General features: G+C 37.8%; 1 protein-coding gene across 1 annotated transcript in view; it reads left to right on the top strand.

Annotated features, from left to right (window-relative positions):
- The first annotated feature begins 7,461 nt into the window (after window positions 1–7,461).
- ERICH3 (glutamate rich 3) overlaps window positions 7,462–25,702 on the top strand; it is a 113,962-nt gene continuing 95,721 nt past the window's right edge. Inside the window, 1 exon segment of the mRNA XM_033225317.1 lies at window positions 7,462–7,951. Within this exon segment, the coding sequence (XP_033081208.1) occupies window positions 7,476–7,951 (476 nt within the window). The 5' untranslated portion in view covers window positions 7,462–7,475.

Raw genomic sequence — 25,702 nt, 5'->3', positions numbered from 1 at the left:
TTTTTGAATTACTATGAACGTAGTGTTTTGATAAAGATTATTTTTATGCAAGAAAAATAACAAATAATGTCCTCCTATGAGAAAGCCAAATGTACCACAATGAGATGACCTACTATAATTATTATAAAAAAGAAAAAAACAATTTTTATTTGGCTTGGGCCATGTTGCCCTATGTAACTCTCATTTCTTCTAGGCTTGTGGAAATCCTGAGAACAGGTTGCAAACCCATATTATTACCTTAATAAACCCTTAGGTGTTGGTCACTCTAGGTTGGGAATGACTGAGCATGGCTTTGCTGGAATTATTAAAACAAAATCATTTAGTAATAAAGGTGATTTGTCTGAAGAATAATTTAAAATTCTAATTTATTTTCTTTTTATTTGTTTTTAAAGTTATGATGCTTGTCTTAATATTGTAAGTTCTCACTTATTTAATGATGGATTAGCTGCATTTTCTTAAGAGAGGCAGCATGGTGAGTAAAGCAAGAGCTTTGAATCAGAAAGATCTGATTCTTCCACCTACGAGCTGGTACCTTCATCAATCTGTAAACCTCTCTAAGGCGTGGTTTCATCATCTATAAAAAAGAGCAAGAACACCTACTTTATAAGATTGGTGTGAGGATGAGAGATGATGTATGTACGGGGAAGATAGTGACTGGCACAGTGTAGGTGTCTAATAAAGTGTAGTTATTATCATGAAGATGGTTAAATTACCATTTTTGAATGCTTGCTATATACCAGGTCCTCCTCATTTTCTGATTAGAAAATAGAGGCTTTGGGAAAGTAGCTTTCTCAAAATCACATAGCTAATTTATGACTGTGTTCATCACCATAGGTTAGCTTTGCTGTGATAACCAGCAGCCCCCAGCTCTGAATAGCTTTAATCAGCAAAGATTCATTTCTCATACATGTCATGTCCATCATGGGTTTGTGTGTGGCTCTGTGCCACATCATCCTCAGTGAGGAGGACAAGCTGAGGAAAGCACCACCATCTGGAATGTTGCTGGTCACTGGGGCCAGTAAAAGAGAGATGAAGAATTCTGCTGGAGCTCTTAAAAGATTCTACCCAGAAGTGACACACATCACTTTTCATATTTCATTGGCCAGAACAAGTCACATGGCCATCCGTGCCTAACATCAAAGAAGTAGAAACATACAAGCCTTTCCTATAACCCAAAGTGATAACATCTTTACAGTGACTGAATTGTAATTCAAACCTGGATCTCTGGTTTGCATATGGACAAAATAGGGCAACTGGAACCTCTTGCTTCTTCTTAAATCCATTCTTCATAACATGACCTTTTTGGTACATCTGAAAAAAATTCTCAGAATTTACAATATCACAAGCATAACTACTCAAGTCTTAAGTGCAAAGGTATAATGCCAAGCAAACTAGAGGGGATTTGTGGGTTTTCTCCCTTTTGTGATTATGCATAATGAAACTATGCACCTTCCTTGTCAACTTTGCCTCCTTCTTTTTCATTTATTTGCCTTTTAAGTGAGTAAACTTGTATATTCCCCTCTCGACTTCCTTTTCCTGCTTACAAAATATTTCTCCACATCATAGCACACTCCAGTGTTAACCACGTTGCTTTTTCCCCTTTGGCTTACAGCTTAAGAAATAGCCTTGGTTGCTGTGTCTGAGTACGGAACACATCAGAACAATGAGCACCATAAAATTTTGTGCTTCTGTTTCCAATGTTGCAGAACCTTGGCTCATCAGAGCATTTTTCTCACGTCCTGTCTGACTGACCATTTAGCTCAGGGATAAAAGCTCCCTGTGGTGACAGGCTTGCACAGGTGCAGAGAATAAACCCTGTAGTCATGATTCTTCCTCCTCAACCAAAAGGTGGATTTTGATATGGCCTTTAAGTGAGAGAAAAACTTATTGAAAAAGAAGCCCAGAGGAATGAAGAAACCCCACAATTCTGATCTTGGGTCAGCTATGGGGATCATATTACAAACTGTCAATTTATCAAGGAATCCCCAGATTATTCTTCTCAAGTGATTCTGCGGAGCCTTAGGAGCATGGTTGTGCCATTTTAATCTGCCTATTTATTAATTTATTTTTACTGCTTTGGGTTTTCCTGCAATTCACCAATGAATAATCTCTCTCTCCAAACTCTTACTCTAGAAATGTGTTTTTCTCTTTGTATTTTCTTTGTTTGTTCCACAACTTCCATTGAGTTATTGTCTTTTATCATAACAAGAAATTCTCATTAGTTCAGAATTTGTGATCATTCCAACAGCAACAAAACTTTTTTTAACCTATGTGCCCTCAGGGAGGAAATGTTGGCTAAGCAATTTCCTAGTGAAAGCATGCTTGTCTGGAGAGATTTAAGCCCTATGAGAAAAATCCGTGAACTCCTTTAAGGGTGTTTATTTCCATGAAACTAATATGGTCATTACCAAGAAGAATCTTTACCTAATCAATAACTATGTCTTAAAGTCCCATCAGGTGGCATTTCCTTAATGAAGTCTCAGTTACAACATGAATGTGTAAGTAATAAAGTTATGTGGTTTTTTTTTAAGAAAAAAAAAGATAGTATAGGTCACATGGTTTGTTTTATGAACTTAACTACCATTTACCTCCCAAATGAATAATCCTAGTCTTCTGTTCAAGATCATGAATCTACTTATAACCTAAGTTTAAGAAGCATAATTTTCTTGTCTATACAATTTAATTCAAAGGTTGTGGAGATGAAGAGAGTAAGGCAATTCAGCCAGCAGTTTATGATGCAGGAATGCTTGAAGACCAGTGCTGCTATGCTTTCATGGAAGGGCCAACTCCAATGTCATTTAAACCAAATGAAGCTATAACAGTGTTTCGGAGATGGTTGCTCTTAAGGGTGAGAGGGCATGGAGTACACTATTTACTCTGTCAGAAAACAGATGCGTGGTAATGAATGAAATTCCTGCTCTTCAGTTTTGTTTTTCACCAGCCACATTATTGAGTCACTGTGAGTGATGAGGGTTGGGAGAAGAACAGTTGGCACAATTGAGAACAGCTTTTACTTGAGATCAGCGACCTTGCATTTATTATCTTCCCTTTGTGAGGTTATGTCTTCTTACCTCTTGGATGTGGGAAGCAATATAGCAAAGTGTTTAAGAGTGTGGGTTCTAGAAACATAGACAACGGGATTTGAATCTCAGCTGTGCCATTTACTAGCTGGTATTTAATTTATCTGAACCTCAGCTTTCTCATTTGTAAAATAGTGATAAAAATAAAACCTACCTCAAGGTGTGAAGATTCAATGAGTACCTGATATATAGTGAATGGTCAATGGATATTTTCTGATCTTAGGCCAAGTGGAGTCTTAGTTCTGTGAATGCCAAGTATAATGTCTATTTCTAATGGCAAACAGTAGTGTCAGCCATCTATAGCTGTTTCAGAAACATTGGATCAAGTAAGCTAACCTAATCTATTGTGTCAGGCCATTGTGATGGCTCTACTCAGTTCCTCTCCCAAAATTCAATGCCTGTTGTTTAGAATGCCTTTTGGCTAGCAGGGGACAATCACAGACATGCTGAGCTCCTTAATATCGCTCAAGTTCACTCATACGTGGGTGGCGCCAGAGCCAAGGAAATATCCATTTATTACTCTTTTTATGTCACATTTTTCGTGTCCTCTCCTCCAACTGGAGTGTCAAGGAAAACATAGATTATACTCTTTCTATCATTGTTCATGAAATAATTGTTAAATACTTTCGAAATCATGATAATTTGATACTGAAGGAAAGAGCAGAAATTGTATGCTAGGGTTGGAAGAGAGTAGGCGTGCACACCAACACAGTGGGTGGATAGGAGGCAGGAGTGACACAGACAATCCACAGTAGAAGAGGCGGCGACCTCGAAGCAGCAGCTTGACACACCTGAGCCCTGCTTGAATCCTATCTCAGTCCACGACTGTCAGGACCTTAAAGCATGATGATTTGATGTGATCCAGGGCTACTTTCTTTATCAGCATTATATAAAAGCTCAGTGGGAGGCCAGTAAGGTAAGCGTTTCATCAGGACATGCTCCATTGTGCAGAAGGTTAAATTTACAAGTGAGCTTTGAAGATCTCCGAAATGCCTTTGGGATTACATCTGGGGAGAAAGTCTTGGTAACCTGAACTCTGTCTTTCAGGAGAATAATAAACACATGGAAAAACTTATTTCTTCAATCTATTCATTAATTCCTTCATTTGCTTATTTATTCAGCACCCCTCTGTGAGAGGCACGGAGCATTTGGTACTGAGAATACAAAGGTGTGGTCCTTGTTCTCAAAGTCCGTGAGGGTAAGTTACGTCTCCAATTGTGGTGATAAGTTAGGCCGAAGGTCAGCGAGCTTCTTCTGCAGTGGGAAAGATAGCAAGCATTTTAGGTTTCATGGGCCGTAAAGTCACTGTTACAACTACTCAACTCTGCCATTGTTACATGAAAGCATAGGTCATTTGTTAAAAAAAAACAAACAAACAAAAACAAAAAACAACAACAAAAAACAAATGGGTGTGAGCATATTCTAAGAAATCTTTATTTGTGGACATAAAAAACAACGTGAATTTCATATACTTTTTGTGTATCATATAATATTCTTCTTCTTTTGATTTTTTCCCCAAGCATTTAAAACTGTAGCAGCCATTCTTAGTTTATAGACTGTACAAAAACAGGCAGTGGATCAGATGTTGTCGGCAAACCATACATTGCCTACCTCTGATCCAAGACGTGGTCACTGCTATGGTTTCAATGCGTCCTCCAAACTTCCTTTGTTGGAGACTTAATCTCCAAATTCATATGTTGATAGTATTTGGAGGTGGTGCCTTTGGGAGGTAATTAGGACTAGATAAGGTTATTAAAGTGGAGCCCCCATTGATGACTTTGGTGGCTTTGTAAGAAGAGGAGAGATCTGAGCTGACATGTTCTTGCCCTCTCACCGTGTGATGCTCTCCTCGATGTTATCACTGCAGCAAGAAAGCCCCCACCAGATGTGGCCTCTTAACGTCGAACTTCACAGCCTCCAGAATTGTCAGAAATAAATTTCTTTATAAATTACCTCATCTGTGGTATTCTGTTATAGCAACAGAAAACGAATAAGATCGTCACTGATAGTTTAGATCTGTAACTCCTAAGTCCAGCTGCTGTTCACCCTAAATGAAGATCCAATCAACACTGTAGGTGTAATCCTTATCTCCCCGCTGCTCTTCTACTTCTCTCAATCTCCTGACCTCGACTCTCACTCCACAGGTCTTTCTATAAAACCGAAATATTTTTATGCATTTATGATACTTCTGGGGACATCTGGGGACTTTTTTTTTTTTCCTGTGAGAAAATGAAAAGGACTCCAGTGACTATTTGGTCTTAAAACAGTTTAATTTAGTTTTTTTCTTTATTCCCTTTCCCTATCTCCATTCTAGAAATTAACATAAAAATTCATTCTGGCTAAATTCCCAATACATTTTCACAGTGAGCATTTTCTGAAGTGAAAATTAGTAGCTTCCTTGCAGTTTCATCAGGAATGTGAAATTTTGGAGCTCACGGGGTGGAGAACTCAAACCCATTTATGAATTAATACATGCTGTTGAGGGTACCTCACTGTCTGCAGAGTGCTGGGGAATCTTTTCTACAGAATCCTGAGTATCTAAATAGTATATTTTAACTTCCTTTCTCATTGTACAGCGAGAAAATACCATGTTTTATTTGCAAAAATGAATTTTGGAACAACTAGTACCTATATAAGATTACATTATTTACACCATCCTTAGGGATTGGCAGCACCTGGGGTAAGTTACAATGTATCTTTCTAGTTCCTCCTCCTCCTTCCCCCTCCCGATTTTTATCCAGGTGAAATTTAGTTACAGTGAACTTTAAGGGCAACCTCAAATAGGAACCAATGTTAGTGGGGATAGACATATGGTAGAGGGGCGTGGGGAGATGACCTCTGCCTTGGTCTAGCCATTTGGGCCCTGAAGCAGCCTTGAATCCTTCAGTCTCCAGACCTAAGCTATTGAGCTAGCATCCTATTTTTATTTTCTTTTTCTTGGAATGGCTCTGGTCACTCAGGTCCAAAACCTGTAATGGTATAGAATATCTGGCTTCTCTGGCAATTTATAGGGGCCACGGAAAAGTAAATCAACTTGTAATTGTTAAAGACATTTGTAAGCTCAAATCAGATAGATCTGGATTTGAATCCTAATTTTTCCAGTTGGAAGCCATTGTAGATGTCAGAAAAAATAATTAATTTCTTTATGTATTAGTTTTGATAGCTATGAAATGGAGAAAAAAAAACCTGTCTCATAAAATGAAGATGAGGATTAAATGAGATAGTAAACGCTCGATAAAAGGCTGAGGAGAGCATTTATTAACAATTCATTACAAATGCTACCATTCTTTTTTTCCCTTCACTCATGCTGCAAATATTTATTAAACCGTTGCTTCCTTCTGAGAATATAGAAAAATGGAATAGATGTACAAAATGAAATGCAGAAGCTTGCATTTGAGTAGAAAAGGCAGCCATCTGCTTCAGCAAATGTAATACAGGGGGTAAGCATAAAACAGAGGCATATCCCGGCCGAGTGGCCCCCAGAGGCCAGAGTCATTAGGACACCTGAGGATGTCAAAGAGGAAGTGTTCAAGCTAAGTGTTCCAGGATGAATAGGAGTTTTCCAAGTAGTCAAGGGTGAAAATATGTTTCCACTAGAGGGATAGTGCAAGAGTTTGGTTTTGCTAGAGTTTAAGGTAGTGGAGAAAGTGGTCCCAGAGGCTCGGGAAAGACGCTGGGGCCGGGTGATGAGGGCTCCTGAATGTCACACTAACGAGTTTAAATTCTGTCATACTCAGTGGGCCTTTACCACGTGAGGAAAAGCAGAATGACATTAATGAGGTGATGCTCTTCCCACCTCTAAGTGTGACTGACCCAGAATAGAGACCCTAGAAAGCTCAGTCACCACTGATACGTCCAACCTTCACTTATACATGAGGAACCTGAGGCCAGAGATCAAGTCATTCTGCAAAACACCCGATCAAGCATGAACAAAACAAAAACAGGTTATCTGAGTCTAGTGCTTAAACTTCCTCCATATTAAGATCCTCATTTAAATCCAGGCTGCTTCATCTAAGCCCTGCATTCCATATACTGGATTCCAATACAAGTACTCTTCCTGGGTGCTTTACTGAATAACTGCGTCTCCCCCACCTACTGAAAGCCCGCACTGTCAGCCCTGCACGCTGGAAGTGGGGACCTCAGCTAGGAACAAGGATAGGAGTTTTCCAAGGAGGAAATGAGTCGATTGTAATGCATTACAGATGCAGAAACAAATTCAAAACTCAAAACAGATTGAGAGACTTCCTTCTTTCCCTTGAATTTGCAATCGCTGTTTTAGCACTGGAAACCACCGCATCACGCGGTGGTAATAAGAGCTGCTCCCTGCTCTTATTACCCCCAGCTGCCACCCAGTCCTTCCTTCCCCAGGGCCTAGCAGGAAGCACGCCAGCCAAAATGTGTGCGTGTGCCTGTGTGTGTGTGCGAGCGTGTTTGTGTTTTCATATTACAGGTACCTTGGGGGAACTCCCGCCCCAGAGCAACAGAGCAGGGGCTTGCCTGGGTCTCCTCCCATATCAGGGCCCAGAAAAAGGAGTAGAAGCTGGCTTCACCCCCAGCTTCCGCAGGCTCGGTTCCAGCAGCGCCTCCACTTCTCCAGACCCTGGGCGCTTGCCTCTCTCCTCCCTTAGCAACCGGGAAGCTGTGGATACCAAAGGAGTGTGGGAGCCCCGGAGGCTGCGGGTAGCCCGGGGGCCCAGGGGCGGCGGCGGCCCAGCCCAGGTGCCCGCGCACAGGGGACCTCAGTGGGGAGCCACCCCGCGAGCGCGACTGTCGCAGCGCCAGCGCGCACGGGGCCCCACGCACCCACCCTCCGCACCTGCCGCGGGGTCCAAAAGGGATCCTGCAAAAATGAGCCATTCTCACCCCGCTGGGTAAGTGACAACTGGAGCTTTTCCACGCTGTGGCAGGTGGCGGCTTCAGCCAGCGGCCCCTCCTCCTCCCTCCTGCTGCGGAGGGAAGGGGCGAGAGGGGAATGAGGGGGAGGGCTGGGGAGAGGAAAAAATATACGAATTCTGGGTTGCAGCGAGGATGGCAGAAATCCCAGGCATCATGTCTCCTCCCTCCCCTTCTTCGTTTCTTTCACCCACGTTCGCCCCTTTTGAAATTTTCACCCTGGAAGGATTAAAAAATGGATGTGAAAAACGCATACATTAAGCAAGGACCTTCGCTGGGATCAAGAAGATCCTGTGGTGTGGAACATGTGTGTTTAGATGCAAAAGAAGAGGTTACCAAAATATGCATTCGTTTGGAGATTTGAGACTAGGAGATGCATTCTCGCCGCAGCTTACATATAAGCGAGGTGTGAGTTAATTCAGTATCGAAAGAGGTTTCATTGGGAAGAGGGGGTATTATTTCAGAGATTTTTTTCCGCCCAACTCAAAAGAATCATAAGAGTCTTTAAAAAGTATTTTAATAAAGGAAGCTTATATGGCACAGGAAAAGAGAGAAAGGAGTTGTGTGCCTGTGTATTTACTCATGATCTTCAGTTGCTTTAGGTAGGTAAACCCCCTTAGAGGACCTATTTTGGCAATAATCATTGTATTCTAGAAAGAACACCGTTATCATTGGCTGTTGAAAAAAAAGGTTTTTTTATTGGAAGGGAGACTATCCAATTTCCTCCTGAATTAGACAATGTAATGCATATTAGACAGTTTTTTATTATGATACATGTAGTAAGAAGATAAATATCCTAGTCAATCTTGCAATTAAATTGAAGATACTTTCCTTTTTGATTGCATTTATTGCACATTTTTAGGAGCAGCAAATTAACAGAGGACAACATATTTGAGATCATTTGGAGTTTGTGATGTTTGAAATACCACGTTAGTCGTTGTGTTGGAACTTACACCGAAACTTCAAGATTTTACTTTTTAATGAATTCTCTGAGTGTAATGACATAAATGAAAATGTTTGAAAAAACTAAAGCCATATAAGGTGCCATGCTGAAATCATTCTGAGAACTTTTAGAAAAGTGATATAGCTATGATTAAATGAACTTTTTGTTTTGTCTCAAGTTGAATTTAATTTAGTACTTTTAAACATTTTGATGCTGAACTCCTGTGCAATTTTAGTTTTCTGTGGGTCATGTAAGATGTAAATAGCACTATTTTTCAGCAGCTGATGTTTGCAATATGTTTGCATTTGGGAAAATAAACGTGTCAGTCATGGTTGTCTTCCTATGTTTGTCAAGTTTTTGGCTAGTTAGAATCTGATTAGACCATTTAATCATCTTTTTTAAAATGTGAAAAAAAACCTGTAGCTATTTATTAAACTGTGCATGATTAAGATTTCAGAAACTGAAGTCAAATTTTTCTGAAGTTCCATTAGTTCCAAGCCTATGGGGAAAGGGGAAAATTTGTGATTTAATGAAAGAGTATGTTACATGGTTCTCTTCAGGAAAGATATTAAGATGGCAACAAATACTTTGCACCTAAATGGTAAGCTCCTGAAAAGTAAACACCATATTATATTAATTTCTCTGCCTCCTTTATTTAGGACAGTATTCAGAACAAAATAAAACTCAATAAATATGTGTTGAATAAATGGTATCGCCTGATGGTGCATACAATCCAGAGGTGCATGTATTTAGACATGAAAACTTTGTTAGAACTAAATATTTTTTAAGTGCCTACTATGTGCCAGGCTCTATTCCAGTGTTTTACATGAACTACCTTATTAAATCTTCCCACTCATGCCGGTTTTTAGTCACCCTCATTTTTAAAGATAAGGATTTTGAGGACTGAGAAGTTTCTAGAAGTAGCATTGCTAGGAAGGGTAAGGGCTAGAATACAAAGCCGGACAATATAGCATTAGAGTCATTGCTCTTCACTATCACAATATGTTGCCTCACATGGTCAACAACTGAGATGTGCAGGAGCCTAAATACATAAAACTTTGTGTCTGGATCAAACCAACATCTGAAAGAGGATGGCTGTATGTAAGTATCTAGTATTTTGATAGATGATTGGAGGCTAATTTTGTAATAGTGTGTGTCTGTACATTTTTTTGGTTTTAATTTATCAAAAGAAAAGACAATAAGCATAAATACAACAAATCTAAATGTCTTAAAATTCACCCAAGAACAAAATTATTTGAATTGCTAAAGTTTTTCCTCAAATGAAAGTAGTGACTTTTTCTTGCTTATGTTACCATTTGGAAATAATAAAAGTTTCAGTAGCAAATAAAAGCCTTCATTCAAGCTGAGAAGGCTTTTCTATCATTACTGAAGCAGTTTGTACTTATTACATTTTAAGGGTAAAATGGTAATAAAATGCAGTTATACACTAAAACAAAAATTTTAAATCCCTCAAATGCCACCAATCAATAAATGATGTCCTGATTCCTTCTCTTAGTGCTTCCTTTGATTTCCATTGCTTACTTAATTATAGCATGAAGCACTTGATGTAAACATTGCAAAGGGCCTGTGCTGGCTTTGTTTAGATAGAGTTTGGAGTAAATAAAAACGGTTTTTAAAACTTCTGCCAAAGATAATAGAGATTTTGAATCTGAGCTGCATCATAGTTTGGTGGAAGTCAACTATAAAATACCATTTCCAGCATTGCTATCTCAAATGAAATTGTTTTAGAGTAGAAAATTATAATTGATTGTCCCTCTAGTTTGCTGAATCTCACTCATGTTGCTATTTGTGTGTGTGTTTGTGGATTGTGCATGAGTTCTAGAGGTGGAATGGGGATTTTATATCTCTCAGTTATGCATGAGGATAAAATGATATGGCTCTTCTGGCTCCTTCAAAGGATCATCACTGAATTCATGTGAAGTTGGCTTTCTGTGTGAAAGATACACTTGGCTCTAAATATAGTCACACTCATCTGTAAATTTTCTTTGAGGAAGGACGAATGAGAAGCATTATAGGTCATGTCAAGAAAAAAAGCAGAAGAAACAGTTTTGAAAGACTGTTCAAAGGTTTAGAAGCATTTTTTGTTAGTTTAGACTTATTAGTTTATACCTTTTTAATGTAAAGAAGTGTTTCTGTAATGACAGAGTACACTGAAGACTGGTAAAGAAAGAATTAATACATCCTTAGTACTACCTGATAACTCAGTCATTTTTCATCGAAGGCAGATTAAAAACCACTGTTAGGTCAAGTTGTCAATTTTACATAGTATGTGTATCCAGGAGGGACAACAATGATAAACCCACCACGTTATTTACTACAGAAAGGTCCATTACATTCTTAAGTAGCATACGTTTCTTGCCTTCTGAGTTAGCAAACTAGGATGTACTTTGGATAGCTACAGTAATATTCTAGTCTGTTTGTTACCCACTCGCACCACCAAAATTATCTCTTTCACACAGAATTTCAGACTTTAAATCATTAAACATTTAAATTCAACTTTGGTAGTTTCTATTCACCCTCCTGTTAAATATTAACAAATTAAGGAGTAAATTGATTGTGCTTAAATGAGGTGAATTGAATAGGCTCATTTGTTGTGGCTTCCTCTGTAAAGCATTTCATGTTATAGATTCTGCTCTTTTAAAAATATATATCGATGTCTTTTATTCTCTTACTCCTTTAACAAACATGTTCATGTAAGTAGATGGGAATGGAAAGGGGTCTATTATGGCAATGTCACTTAATTCTTTGAATTCCTTCAGAGTTATAAGCCAAATATCACATAGTGATCACACACAAAAAATGTTTTTTATGATCTTTCAAATGACAGCTCAATTAGGTCCTTCTTCAACTGAACTGAAAGCTAAGGATTGGAAACTACAGTGTTTGACTTGCAATTAGATTTGTTGCCCAGTCATGAAAGCCATTTGTTGTATTAATACCTGTGCAATACTTCAAATTGTCTGTTTCTCAGATGTTTTTCTAAGCTCAAAGCACTACCTAATAAGACCACCAGATGAAGAATGATGTGTCTTTCTGCTGGAAAATACAAAGGTAATTATAAAAAAGTAGGTGGAAATCAACATGACTGGAAGTGCATTTTTCAGGAAGATCAATTTTAGGGGAGTACAAAGTAAACTTGAGCAACAGAAATGTATTCCCTTAAAACAATTGTATTGGCCTGTTTTTACACTGCTATAAAGATACTACCTGACACTGGGTAATTTATAAAGAAAAAAGGTTTAATTGACTCAGTTCTGTATGGCTCGAGAGGTCTCAGGAAACTTACAATCATGGTGGAAGGGGAAGGGGAAGCAAGGAAAGTCTTACATTGTGGCAGGAGAGAAAGCAAGTGAAGGAGAAGTGCCATACTTTTAAGCCATCAGATCTCATGAGAACTCCCTCACTATCACAAGAACGGCATGGGGAAAAGCGCTTCCATAATCCAATCACCTCCTACCAGGTCCCTCCCTCAACATGTGGGGATTAAAATTCGAGAGGAGATTTGGGTGGGGACACAGAGCCAAAGTATATCAACTATCCTTACCCAAGTTCCCCCAGGAAAGTCTTTGGATTTCACTCAGTCTCCGCTGAGAAAAACCATCTCTAACTAGGAGGATAGGTGGAGATTTGCCCAACTTATTTTGATTATTCCTAAATCCATACAAGGTTTTCAGAGAGATGGGAAAATAAAATTTCTGATTCAATTCTGATTTTAAAAGTCAGCCCCAAATATTCTGAATCTGAGGTAGAGTTTAATCATTTTTGAGGTTTTTAATTTCCAGTGCTATCACTTTCAATTAAAACTTTAGCCACTGAAGGTAGTACTGAAATAATCTAACCTTTAGTTATTCATTTTGGTACAGACCAAGAGAAGTAGTGTGCAGACTGAATTACTGGATTTTCCCCTGCTATGACTTACTCACTTCCCATACAAATAGTTGAGAATAGTGTTATGTTATGGAATGACTCCATGCATGTCAATCAGTTTAAATCTGTCAAATTAAGTGGGGATAAAATTTGCAAAAAAAAAAAAAAATCTCAGATTAAACATTCACATTAGTTTGTAAGTGTCTTTGTCACCTTTTTCTAAACTGGAAATCCTAAATGATATGTTTATGATTCATATAAAAAAAGGATAGAGGAAAATCAACTGAGTCATAGACAAGATAAAGACCTTGGCATCACAAAAAATTGTGAACAGATATATATTTAAGCTTTTATTTAACAAAATTAAGGTAAACATATTCATATACAGTTATTTCATTAATTTTACTTTTTGTTTAACTGACCAGCTACTAGTCCTGATCATATTGAATAGGAAGACTTGTAAAGTGCCCTACTTCTACAATGTCTACATATTCAAGGGAGAATTATTTGAGTCTGTAGACACTGCATTTTCATGTTTCCTTTGTTTATTTCTTTGGCTTAGATCCATGGGTCTAAACCTTAAGCATACAAAAATTGCTGAATAGTTCATTGAACACACAATCATGTGTATTGTACTTCATGGGTTAAATAAGTGATTTTTCAAGGATAGTTTTTTTTTTTTTTTAAACCAGGTAGTATATTTGCATATTGTGCTAACTAAAAAGTTGACCCAAACATAGGATAGGATTTACCATACCTCTGGGTTCCAGCAGAGCAGAAGTCATTTTGTTCTTTCACTGGCCAGAAGCTCTAAATCACTCTCTTCTTGCACAAGTCCCAGTAAGGAAACACATTCTTCATTGACAACATCATTGCTGCAAATTGTTGTATAAGGAAATATACTCAGATTAAAGTAATTCACCTGAGAGTTTGCCCTTTTGGATTAATGTTTTTCTGGAGGAAAGAGAAAAAGATGTGACAAGTTGAATAGCGCAGCTTGAAAAATCATACCTTACTAAGGCTCTTTCAGCATCAGGATTAAAAATTTTTTGACAATTGTAAAATCATTGCTTTCATAGTGAGCCACAAGAAACATACTTTAAAAGTGAAGAACATTGAAGGGTGTAGATATATAGATTTCATATAGATCTGGATTCTTTAATAATTTCTTATTCTCTTGTGGGTCTACTCGCTCTTGCTGTCTTTGTCCCCTTGTCTCTTTTGTATGGTTAACTTTTTTGGTCAATGAGCAAGTTACTGTGAAGTGCAGTTTTTTCTGACAGTGAATGCATGGTTTCCCCATGCTCTGGGGACTCTCTTAGAGATCCTCATTATCCTCTTCTCTTTCTTCTGAGCTATCTACATGAATGTTCTGGGATGTAGAAGGTGTCTATGCCCTTTTTTTGATGGTCATCAGTGATCTTTTTCTGTTTGCCAGCACGGATAATTCAGAATCAAGGTGTGGTATTTTGAGTTTTCATGTACTCAGAAAAGATGTGCCTTATTTCTTCTGTCTAAATCCATGATACATAATTAAGTTGGTCACCTTTCTGGTTATTTCTGTGTCATGGACTCAATTGTGCCACCCTCCCCTCTGTCTGCCACCCCTCCCCTTGTAATGTAAATGTTGAAGTCCTAACCCTCAGTTCCTCAGAATGTGACTGTATTGGAGACAGAGTTTTAAAGAGTTAATTAAGGTTAAATCAGGCCAATGTGTGGACCCTAATCCAAGGTAACTGTCGTCTTCAAAAGAGGAGATTAGGACAAAGACATGCTCACAAACACGGCCATCTCCAAACCAAAAAGAGAGACCTGAAACAGACTCTTCTCTCATGGCCCTCAGAAGAAACCAACCCTGCTCACACCTTGATGTCAGATTTCTAGCCTCCAGAACTGAGAAAATAAATTTTTCTTGTTTGAGCTACCTGATGCCTTGTTACAGCAGCCCTACCAAACTAATGCAACCTGTTTGCAGCTGCTGATGCTCCTCATTACTTGGCTCTGCAAAGGCTGAAAGTGTTTTTTATGAGAAATGCAGAATCATTTAAAATAAATGATTGGTTGATTGACTGATTGATAACATATGGGGAGGCATGGGTCATAATCAATTTGGGCCCTTAAAATAGAATACCATAGACTGAGCGGTTTATAAACAATAGAAATTTATTTCTCATAGCTCTGGAGGTTGGGGAGCCCAAGAGACATTTGCAGGGTCTGGTGAGGGCCTGCTCTCTGGTTCACAGAGGGCAATCCTCTTGCTGGGCCCTCACATGGCAGAAGGGGTGAGAGACTTTGAGGTCTTTTCTGGAGTGCAGTGGCGCGATCTCTGCTCACTGCAAGCTCCGCCTCCTGGGTTCACGCCATTCTCCTACCTTAGCCTCCGAGTAGCTGGGACTACAGGCGCCTGCCACCACGCCCAGCTAATTTTTTGTATATTTAGCAGAGACGGGGTTTCACCATGTTAGCCAGGATGGCTGAGGGCTGAGGTCTCTTTTTTAAGGCACTAATTCTGTTCATGAGGGTCCTACCTTCACCTAATTGACTCCTAAAGGCCCCATCTCCTAATAGCATCACATTATGGGTTAGGATTTCAACATATGAATTTTGGGGTGATACAGACATTACGTCTATAATATAGAGAATGGAGATCTGAAGCCAAAAGTTCAAAAGGGAGATAAAAGTCAAAGCTAACAAAAAATATGAGTAAAAGCTTAGTGAGGAGAAATAATTAAGATAATAAATCAATGATCTCTACAGGTAAGTGTTGAACTGTTAAATCTGATTAGTAATCAAATTACTCCCTACCTCTCAGTGCCTGATGCTGGTTGAGATAGAAAATTGAACATTTTAAGCTGCTTTTATGTGACTTATTATTTTTCTATAATAGTCATAAACATTTACAAATTAATGAAAATTCTTAGGGCAAAATATTGAAGCAAGGAAAGAAACAGCAGGAAACTAAACCGACAATATAAATTGCACATAGTAGTTATGAAACAGCATTAAAAACTGAGGATTTTAAATTGAATTGAATCATAGTGTTTTATAGTAGCAGTTAATTTGGCATTCTCTATATGCCACGGATTGTAATATTTTATAATTGTGAATATTATTTGGCTCTCATACAAAGAAGCTGTTTCTCTTCATAGCTTGCTCCAAGATATTTACAATAATATTGTTTCTGTTGTTTAGATTGAAATAAAATAATCTGCTGTAAATTAGAGTAATAGAGTTAGAAGGAACTTCAACTCTCTGGGTACTAGGGATACAAGTGTGTGTGTGTGTGTGTTTTAATCTTCCTCTTTGTATTTATTGTATTTTGAAATTTTTTTACTTTGAGTAAAGTACCACGAGGAAAATCAAAATCATTTGAACTTCTACATCCATAAATAATTCTAGTTTGCATTTTTGTTATAGTCCTGTGGATTATTTAAGTTGATTATTCTGTTTTTAAAATTATACTGATAAAGCTGTGCTATTTAAAGAGCTGCTTCTAAGACTATTTTGTCTTTGAAGTTATAGCAACAAGTACCACACAGATACTTGACTTGTAACATTTGAATAGTTTTTATATCTCCCATGTAAATTGCAAACTCCATAGGGTGGAGACCATACCTCTCTACATCTTTGGGTTCTCACTGCACCCCAGGACTATGCTCCAAACTTAGCTCAATAATTCCTACCATATGTCTCTGACTTTAGTGACCTTAGGAATACTTTCAGCTGCAAGTAACAGAAAGCCAAACTACTAGTGGCTTAAATAATAATAAATGTTATTATTTATTTTACAAGTAGTCCTACAGGTAGGTGATTATATTTTTTAGTAATATCAGGACTTGGGGTCTTATCTTTGCAACATTTTTTTGTTTTTTTCTATTTTAGCAAGATGACGACCCTAGATTCAGTCATTATATTCTTATCAAACCACTCCAAACCAAAAGGAAAAAGATAGGTAAAAAGAAGACTTCTTTTAACAAAAATCAGGAAGGACACCATTTTTAGAACCCTTCCAGTAGACTTTTCTTTATATCTCATGGACCATAACTGCAACAATGGATATACTTTGCTATAACCAAGAGTAGGAAAGGGTATATTTGACTTCTCTAACTTCTACTATGGGAGATAGGCAAGGAAGACAAGTTTGGGAATGGCTTCTTATAGCCAGTCAACCATGTCCACTACAAAGCTTTAGTGACTGGCTGTCTGCTACTGGACTTCAGTTGAGTTTTAGATTGTCATATTTGCCAGATAGTTGTTGTGTGACCCTAGCAAATTTTGTAATGTCTCTGATTCTTGTTTTTTTCTATCCTTGTGGGATTTATATCTACTTTGTAGTTGTTGTTAGGGTTAAATTAGATGCTGTAGTACATTTACCACAGGACCTGACACATAGTATATGTCAATATGTTTGCTTGGTGTCTGGTAGCTTATAATACTGATGGTACGTAAGTAGGCACAGACTTCTATAGAACAACTTCCATACCTAAGTCCTGAGCTAGATGCAGAGTTGGGTTAATTGGAGAAGGCATCCTGGGGAGATTAATTTGGGGAAAGAATGTTGAAGGCCATCCTTCAAGACATAAAATGATCTATCTGGAAACGTTTTTAACTTTTTTAGAGATGTGATCTCACCACGTTTCCTAGGCTGATCTCAAACTCCTGAGCTCAAGCAATTATCCCACCTTAGCCTCCCAAATAGCTGGGATTACAGGCATGAGCCACTATGCCTGGTTGGGAAACATTTTTAAATAGTAAAAAGCACTCTTTAAAAACTTGGTGTAATTTCAGTCATCACTGCAGTAGTCTATTGTGACTTTGAATAAGTGAGAAGAGACAGCAGCATTACTTGTTCATTTAGGTGACATGTTCTTAGAAGCAGGCAAGGATGCTATAAAACCATGTGAAAGCTGGCCTGTAAGGAGAAGTTAGTGCCTCTAATTAACTCTTGTTTTTAAATTCTACTTGTGTCTTGCTTAGTTTTTGGAACCTTGAGTAGAACATTAACTGTACATAACAGATTAGAATTTTTCTTTTTTTAACAAAATGATATTTGCCTTCAATTTTAAGTCATAAATTAATTTCAGATTTATTTCTGATCATCTCCTAAGCCTTTATAAAAAAGGGTTTGAACATTTTTTTTCTGTTGAAGTCAATAGTTATAGTAGCAGTTAATTTGGCATTCTCTATATGCCACGGATTGGCATATAGAGATTGGCAATATCTCTGCAACTGTAACAAATGAATATTGCACCACAATTCATAGGGATTTATGTAAGATTATGACTTTTAAAATCTTCTTTCCCATAGTTCTTCTTTCCTTTCAGTCAAGCTGGAGACATGAAACTTCAACTCATGCTGGAATCTTCCAGAACAAAACCTTAGGGAGTGGGTGAGGCTGGCCTCAGGCTGCAGTGTATGAAGAGGTATATTGAGATTTCAGTCCTTGGTGAGGAGATTGGCTCAGAAAAATTAAAGGAAAGTCTGATGTTTCAGGGCCACATGCAAGAGCATGGAGCAGAAATCAAACTTGAGAACGCTGCGACAGGGAGAAGGAGAGCCCAGGCACAGTGGTTAAAAGACAGAGATATTCAGAAACTGTAGTCAGGAGTGTGGGCAAAAAATGGGAACACTTCGAAGAAGGAATGAATACAATTCCAACTGTCTGAAACTCATCTTTCCTATTTTTTTCTCTTCCTTTAAATTAAAAGGACTGATATTCCAAAGAGAAAACATCAATGTCCAATGCAAAAAACTATGAAATAAACATGCTATTTCAGAAGAGGATTTATTTTTGGAGTCAGAAGGATGTAGCTTTAAAATTCCAGTTATGCCTTATGTAAACTCAGGAGAGTTCATTTCTGCATCTCATTTTCCTCCTTCAAAAATATGGAGCTAATAAATATCGACACATCATGGGAACTCAGTGAATGGCAGCTATTGTGTATTTATTTTGATCTTTGTGTAAAGCATATGTTGCTTAAGTCTTTAGGATTTAATTCTTAAGGGACATAAACCCCAAATAAATAAAATACACAGTTCAAAATAAGCAGACATGTCCCAAGCTAATTGGAAGGGAGCATAGAGAAGGTGTTCCCAGTCAGTATTTCACTTTCTTGTTCAATTAAACTAATTTCTTTTAAATGACAACCTGTTCTTAGATTCATGAATCTTTACAAAGAAAATTAACATTGACCTACCAATTCATGACCCCTCAAAATGAGGTTGCTCCTTTAAGGAAATCATGCTCTGAACAACTGAGAATTTTAATAAAAATGGAAGCAATGACTCAGAGTATTTGTACCTCTTGAGCACACTTGCTCTTTTTATCAAATTTGAGAATTCAAGACAAACTCATGAAACTGCATCATTGCTTTGACATTGACAAATGGTAGAAAGACTGGTGAAAATCTTATGGGTATTATTTTTAAATGGTTAAGTATTTAAAGGTTAGTCAACCTCTTTAACCTTTGCACACGTCATTATCATTTTAAATCTTACTACTGCACATAAGAATTACATTTTAGGGCACTTAGGAAGCTTTTAACGTGGTTGATTATGTTTTTCTTCTCAACCACATAGTAAATTTATTGATTTGTTCTCTTTGGTGTCTGGCTTTTCTGTTTTGGTTTTTCTTCCTTTTTTCATTTCCTTCTTCTTCTTCTTCTTTTATTCTTTCTCATAGTACCTCACTCTGTGGGATCATTTCTGAACATTTTCCCATTGTACATTAAAATAGTACTATTAACATTGAAAAGCATATGTGAGAGTTTTCTTTATGTTTGCCATGTTTGCTTCAGATAAGCAGACCCTATGACTTGCATCACAGAAAACTAGTGGAAATGATTGATAGACACTAGGTACCATTCATAAGCATTTGTGGAAATACCCAAAGACTAGAAAGTAACTAAAAATGATACATACATGTGTAAAAGTATGTGTATATATATATATATATATATACTTCTGTGAATGTGTGCACACATATATATTGAGCCATCTTATAATCAATGGATGGTAAAGAGTTTAAGTAGACTATTCGTATCTATAAGAGACTGTGTTCCAAGATCAAATATAAATAGTGATCAGATTTCCAAGCCAACATAGGCCTCTAAAGTATATTTTACACATAATGACTTAATCAACAATTTATAATTTATAATACTGTAAACTCAATTCCCTTTTATTATACTAATTTTATGTTAAATTGTGTTAGTCTGTTCTCACACTGCTATAAAGAACTACCTTAGACTGGGTAATTTACAAAGGAAAGAAGTTTAAAGAGGTTCCTGGTAAGGTCTCAGGAAACTTGCAATCATGGTGGAAGGGGAAGCAAACATGTCCTTCCTCACATGGTGGCAGGAAGGAGAAGTGCCGAGCAAAAGGGGAAGCCCCTTATAAAGCCATCAGATCTCATGAGAATTCACTCACTATCACAAGAATAGCATGAGTAGCATGAGGGTAACCCCATGATTAAATTATCTCCCACCAGGTCCCTCCCATGGCACATGGGGATTATGGGAACTACAATTCAAGATGAGATTTGGGTGGGGACATAGCCAAGCCATAGCATAAATAATCAACCAATTCCTATTTGAGTGACAGAAACTTGTGATCTCTCTTTCTCTCTGGGACTTTGTGTATGATTTCCCTACTTCTTAGAATGAGTCCAGATAGTACTTCTGTCCCCATAATTACCCACCCAGGTTTTACTTCTTCCCTCAAAACTTGACTTGTCATTTAGGACCCAGTTCAGATTTCAGTTCCTCTTGGATACCTTTCTTGTATGAGTATAATTTACTTATTTGTGAAATGGGATAATAATCTGATATATAGGATGTTTTGCAGATTAAATGAGATTGTGCATGCTGAACACAATAAACAGTTGCTGTTGTGATTGTAGCACATCATACTGCACTGCCATTCTTTCATTGGTTGGATTGTCCCTTCAGGGCAGGGACTGTGCTTATGCAGCTTTGCAGCTTTGTAACCTTGGGATAGTGCGAGGCCAGACACATAATAAGCACTTTGGGTTTGTGGCACAAAATAACTCTTCTAATCTCCTTTGTGTCTGGCAGCAGGCATGCTGACTGACTACACTCCTCTCAGTTTTACCCTCTTTAAAAGACGGTGGGTGGGTGTCTTCTGTTTTTCTAAGGGGGGTTTTGGAACTGTGCATGTGTGTGCACAGGCACACACACACACACACACATGCACCTGTGCAACAGGGGTGGAGACAGTAGCAGGAGGTGCTTCTAGCAGGAGGACAGTGTAAAGATAGGCACCATGGTGCTGTCTTATCCCTGGACCTTTGCATATGGTAATCCCTCTTCCTGGAGCAATCCTCTTGTAAGTTCCCGCGCCTGCCCCTATTCAGTTCCCTTCTACTGGCTCAGACTTCATTTTCTTCCTGATTGTTTAAATCATCCCCCTTCTCCCAAGTCTCCTTACTGCACTTCTTCTATGATTCTAAACCATGGTATATTTTCCTTTCAGAGCACAGGCAAATGTATATGTGGTTCATTGAACAATAAAGCACTGCTAATAACACAATAGCAACTAACAGTGTGATGCACTGCACTAAGCTCTTTACTTGCATTATCATACTAATGCTTAACAGAAGTTCTGTGATATAAGACACAATTATTTTCCCCTTTTACAGATGAGGAAATTGAGCTTAATAGTGAGTAAACAACTTGTTGAAATTCATAGAGTACAAGCGTCAATAGAAGATTTAAAACTGGGTATTTCAGAGGGTGGGGGTAAGTGAACAACACACTGGTAAGATGATCTCAAAAATGGTTAGAAACAGCATGACTTTTTAAAAGAACCAGCTCTTAGGAAATTAACCTAAACTTTAGTGGAAAACAATGAACGAAGCTCTTTAGTACAATTTGATTTTTTTTTTCCTTGTATAATATACTCAATAATATATTTGGAAAATATAGCCTACACAGCAGCATTATTTTTTTCCTTTTTTCTTTCTTTCTTTTTTTTTTTTTTTTTGCCAGATGCACAATTGCTGGTAGAACACACCTATTAGGTTTTCGTTGATTGTTCATTGACAGAGAAGCACTACTTACTACAGAGTTCCCTGATAGGTTGGCCAAGGGTTTGTTTGGTCTGTGTACGATTTGACTTCCCCCTCTGCTCAATGCTGCTTCCTGTCTTTTCCTTTCACAGGCGTTGATCGCTAATAAACATCTTGTACCCAAAACTGCATTTCAGCATGTGTTTTGAACAATTCTCAGAATTGCTTTCCTCAAATTAGCTAAGATGGGAAAGGAGGACAAGGAATTGGGAAGAGGAGGGGAAAAGGAAGAGGAGAAGGAGGAGGAATACCTCATAGAGCACATTCAGTTTTATGGTTAAAGCAGAACAATCCTGGTTTGAATCCTGGATCTGCTTTTAACTAGTTACGGACTAGTTATCTAACCACTCTACATCTGTTTGATCATCTATGAAGAGGGAAGATAATACTAATTCACAAGATTGTGTATGTTATATGGAGTGTTTATGCACTACAAAAATTTAAGAAAGTACTCAATAAATGTTAGTGATAAAAATTCTTAGTTTGCAGAACTTTCCATCCTGGTCACCTTTCCTCTGAACAGCCTCATTATCTCCCTTAGTTTAGATACTATTTTTCTATTAATGCATATTTTTCAAGCTGCTACAATTTTTTTTCTGTTCAAAGATGTAACATTATAAAGAGAAGAATTGATGGTATCTGAAAGCATATACCATGTCTCATATGCAACTGGTCAAACTTAATGTGTCTCAGGCCTACTGACTCCCATTCACTGCTTCCCTATTGCCTCATCTGTGAACACTGCAAAATTATATTGCCAGCAGTCAGCACAGTTGGAGACCAGTCTTGTTTTTACTAGTCACTTCAAACCATCATATTAAGGCTATAAATAAAATAATATTATGGTTCTCATCTGGCTTCATTGTTAGAATAAGCTGAGAAAAATTGTAAATCAATATTTAGCATAATTGCTGAGATCTGGCAGGTTTGGATGCAAATAAAAAAGAATGAAGAATGTAATATAAAATCATTTGTATGATATCAGTTTAATCACCCCCTATAAAGTGACAGGCTATAGAGACTCTTGGTGTAATTGTAGCTGGCAAAGAGTTTTCTTATATAGGAATATAAAATAATTGACCCTCATGTCAGTTGTTCTATATTTGTCTTTCATCAAGTTTCTTCAAAAGGATATATTTTTTTCTGCCTCCCTGGGAACTATATATTTTATTCTAATGAAATATGCAGCATGCCACAAAGGCACCATTTTGTCAAACACAAGAACAAAAACAAATGACAAAAACAAATTGTTAGTATGATCACTCACGTGGAGAATGCTGCATTTAAAAAAGCCAAAATACATAAAACATGCTTTTCCCATAGACTACTTCCGTTTATTGTCCAGAAGCAGAAAAGAAAGGTGATTATCCTCACATGTGGATTTTAAAAAAGGATATATGTCAAGGAATTGGACCAATATGCTTTGTTTCCATTAACTTATTTGTACATTTACTCAACAAATCTTGGCTGAGTTTGTGACAGTTTACTGTGTGCATGGCTCCATGCAACACCTTATAGGAGGGTGTACAGGAAGAGAATCTTACATAAGTCTGAAGAAAGTGATTAAACATGGGTGAAAGAAATTCTGGTGGAAGGTGGTAAGACAAGGACCCTAGGAAAGAGATAGGTACAATTTTATGGGAACTCTTGTGACATTTTGGCATGTTCTTTATTGATTTATTGAGGAACCATACCTACTTTTAGAACTTCAGCTTCCTGAATGTAAAATGAGGCAGTTTGCCAGATTCTATGTGGGTATTTCTGTATGTGAATTTCTATATTCCAAAAACGATGAAGCTTTAAGCAAATATATTTCCAGACAAGTAAACTGAGATGCTCCCTGCAGGGAGTAGTGCGAGCATTTTACTTGATGGATAGTGGCTAGGTAAAGAAGATTGAACTATCAAGGGTCATGTATCTTATAAGGGGTAGAATTAGAATTGGACCTCAAGTCAAGGGCAAATCATGGGAATCAAAATCAAATCATGGGAATGGGTGTGCTCTCTTGCCCTTCCACCTTCTGTCATGTGATGACTATTTTGTGATGGGGTTGTTTCAAAAGTGGTGGTAGGGGAATTCCCACAAGGGAGGGCCTCAAACCATCCTGTGATGGGGCCAGTTGGGATTCCAAAGAAAGGAACACTAAAGGCCAAGGTGATCAGTCCAAAGCATTTATTAAGGGAACCAAGATGGAGAGTGCAGCAGCATATTATCACAATGAACAGTGAGAGAAAAGGGATGTGCTATCTAGGCATGTCCATGGTGAGGGGGCCAGGGTATGGAGATTATATGAAATTTGAGGAAATTTGGTTCACAGTCCGGGCCAGTTTCTTTCCAGCAAACCCAGATAACTTTTTCAGTGCCTGAGAATGTTCAACGCCTCAATTTGGGTTCAGGTCTGCTGGGCAAAACCTACAGCTGGCTGGTTCATAAAGCAGTCAAGGCACTCTGACTTTTAGTCATGATACAGAAAAAAATTGAAGGAACTGGGGAACCTTACAATGACACAGTGAGAAGGGAGAAGGCCCCCACCAGATGATGGCACCTTGATCTTGAACTTCTCAGCCTCCAGTACTGTGAGAAATAAATTTCTATTTTTTAATAAATTACCCAGTCTGTGGTATTCCGTTACAGCAGCATGAAATGGCCTAAGACACAGTCCAATCACCATCACATTCAGTGTCCAGTGTTTCTGCTCCTGGCATCAGGCTTATGGGAGAGGCCTTGCAGAACATAGAAGAATGGCCCTCAAAGATGTTCATATTTTTGTCTTCAGAGCGTGTGGATCTGTTACTTTACATGAAAAGAAGGAATAAAAGTTGCAGATGGAATTAATATTGTAAATCATCTGATGTAAAATAAGGAAATTATCCTTGATTAATGTGGGTGGGCCCTATGTAATCACAAAGGTGCATACATGCGGAAGAGGGAGGCAGAAGAGCCAGAACCTGAGAGATGTCATTGTGAGAAATAGTTGACCAGCCATGGCTGCATTTGGCAATGCATGTAGGCAGGCATGTAGACAGCCTGCAGAAGATTGAAAGGAAAAATAACTGAATTCTCCTTTAGAGCCTGCAGAAGGAATGCCACCTTAATTTGAGTCGTTTCTGTCTTCTGACCTCCAGAGCTATAAGATAATAGATTTGTACTGTTTTAAGCTACTAGTATGTGGTAATTTGTTATAGCAGCAATAGGAAACTAATGAACACTTTATTAGTTAGATGGAATAAGTCACAATTTGGGTTAAATAAAATGAACCTGGTTGAACCAAAATTATTTTTAATATCTCCTCAAACAAGTATACTTTTGAGGAAATTTTTAGTGCAAAGCATGATGCAGGAATATATATTTAAGAGATTAGCTGATTTTAAGACTTCAGCACATTGCTTTTATGCTAAAATTATAAAGGAAAGTTATGTATTTGTTAATATAAGTCTATAATAATTTTCATTTAAAAGGTGTCTATCTCTGTAGTGGAGAATTGGGTGGATTATATTTCTCTGTGAATATTTCACTATTCACATTTTTCCATCATTATACTTAGCATACTGCAGTCCTCACATTAGCAAGATAAGATGAGTGGTGTTCACTATGATTTGTTACATATTAGCAGGAATAAGTCTTAGGTTATATGATCTTTGCCAAGTGATATAACTAAGGCTTGTTTTTCTCATCTACACAATGGGGATGTTCATATCTTCTGATATGGACTGCATGTCTGTGTCTCCCCAAAATTCATATGTTGAAACCCTAATCCCCAATGTGATAGTATTTGGAGATTAGGCCTTTGGGAGGTAATTAGATCATGAG

The sequence above is a fragment of the Trachypithecus francoisi genome, unplaced genomic scaffold (genome assembly GCF_009764315.1).
Source record: "Trachypithecus francoisi isolate TF-2019V2 unplaced genomic scaffold, Tfra_2.0 Lachesis_group12, whole genome shotgun sequence".
Lineage (NCBI taxonomy): Eukaryota > Metazoa > Chordata > Mammalia > Primates > Cercopithecidae > Trachypithecus > Trachypithecus francoisi.
This window is presented reverse-complemented; position numbering and strand designations above follow the sequence as displayed.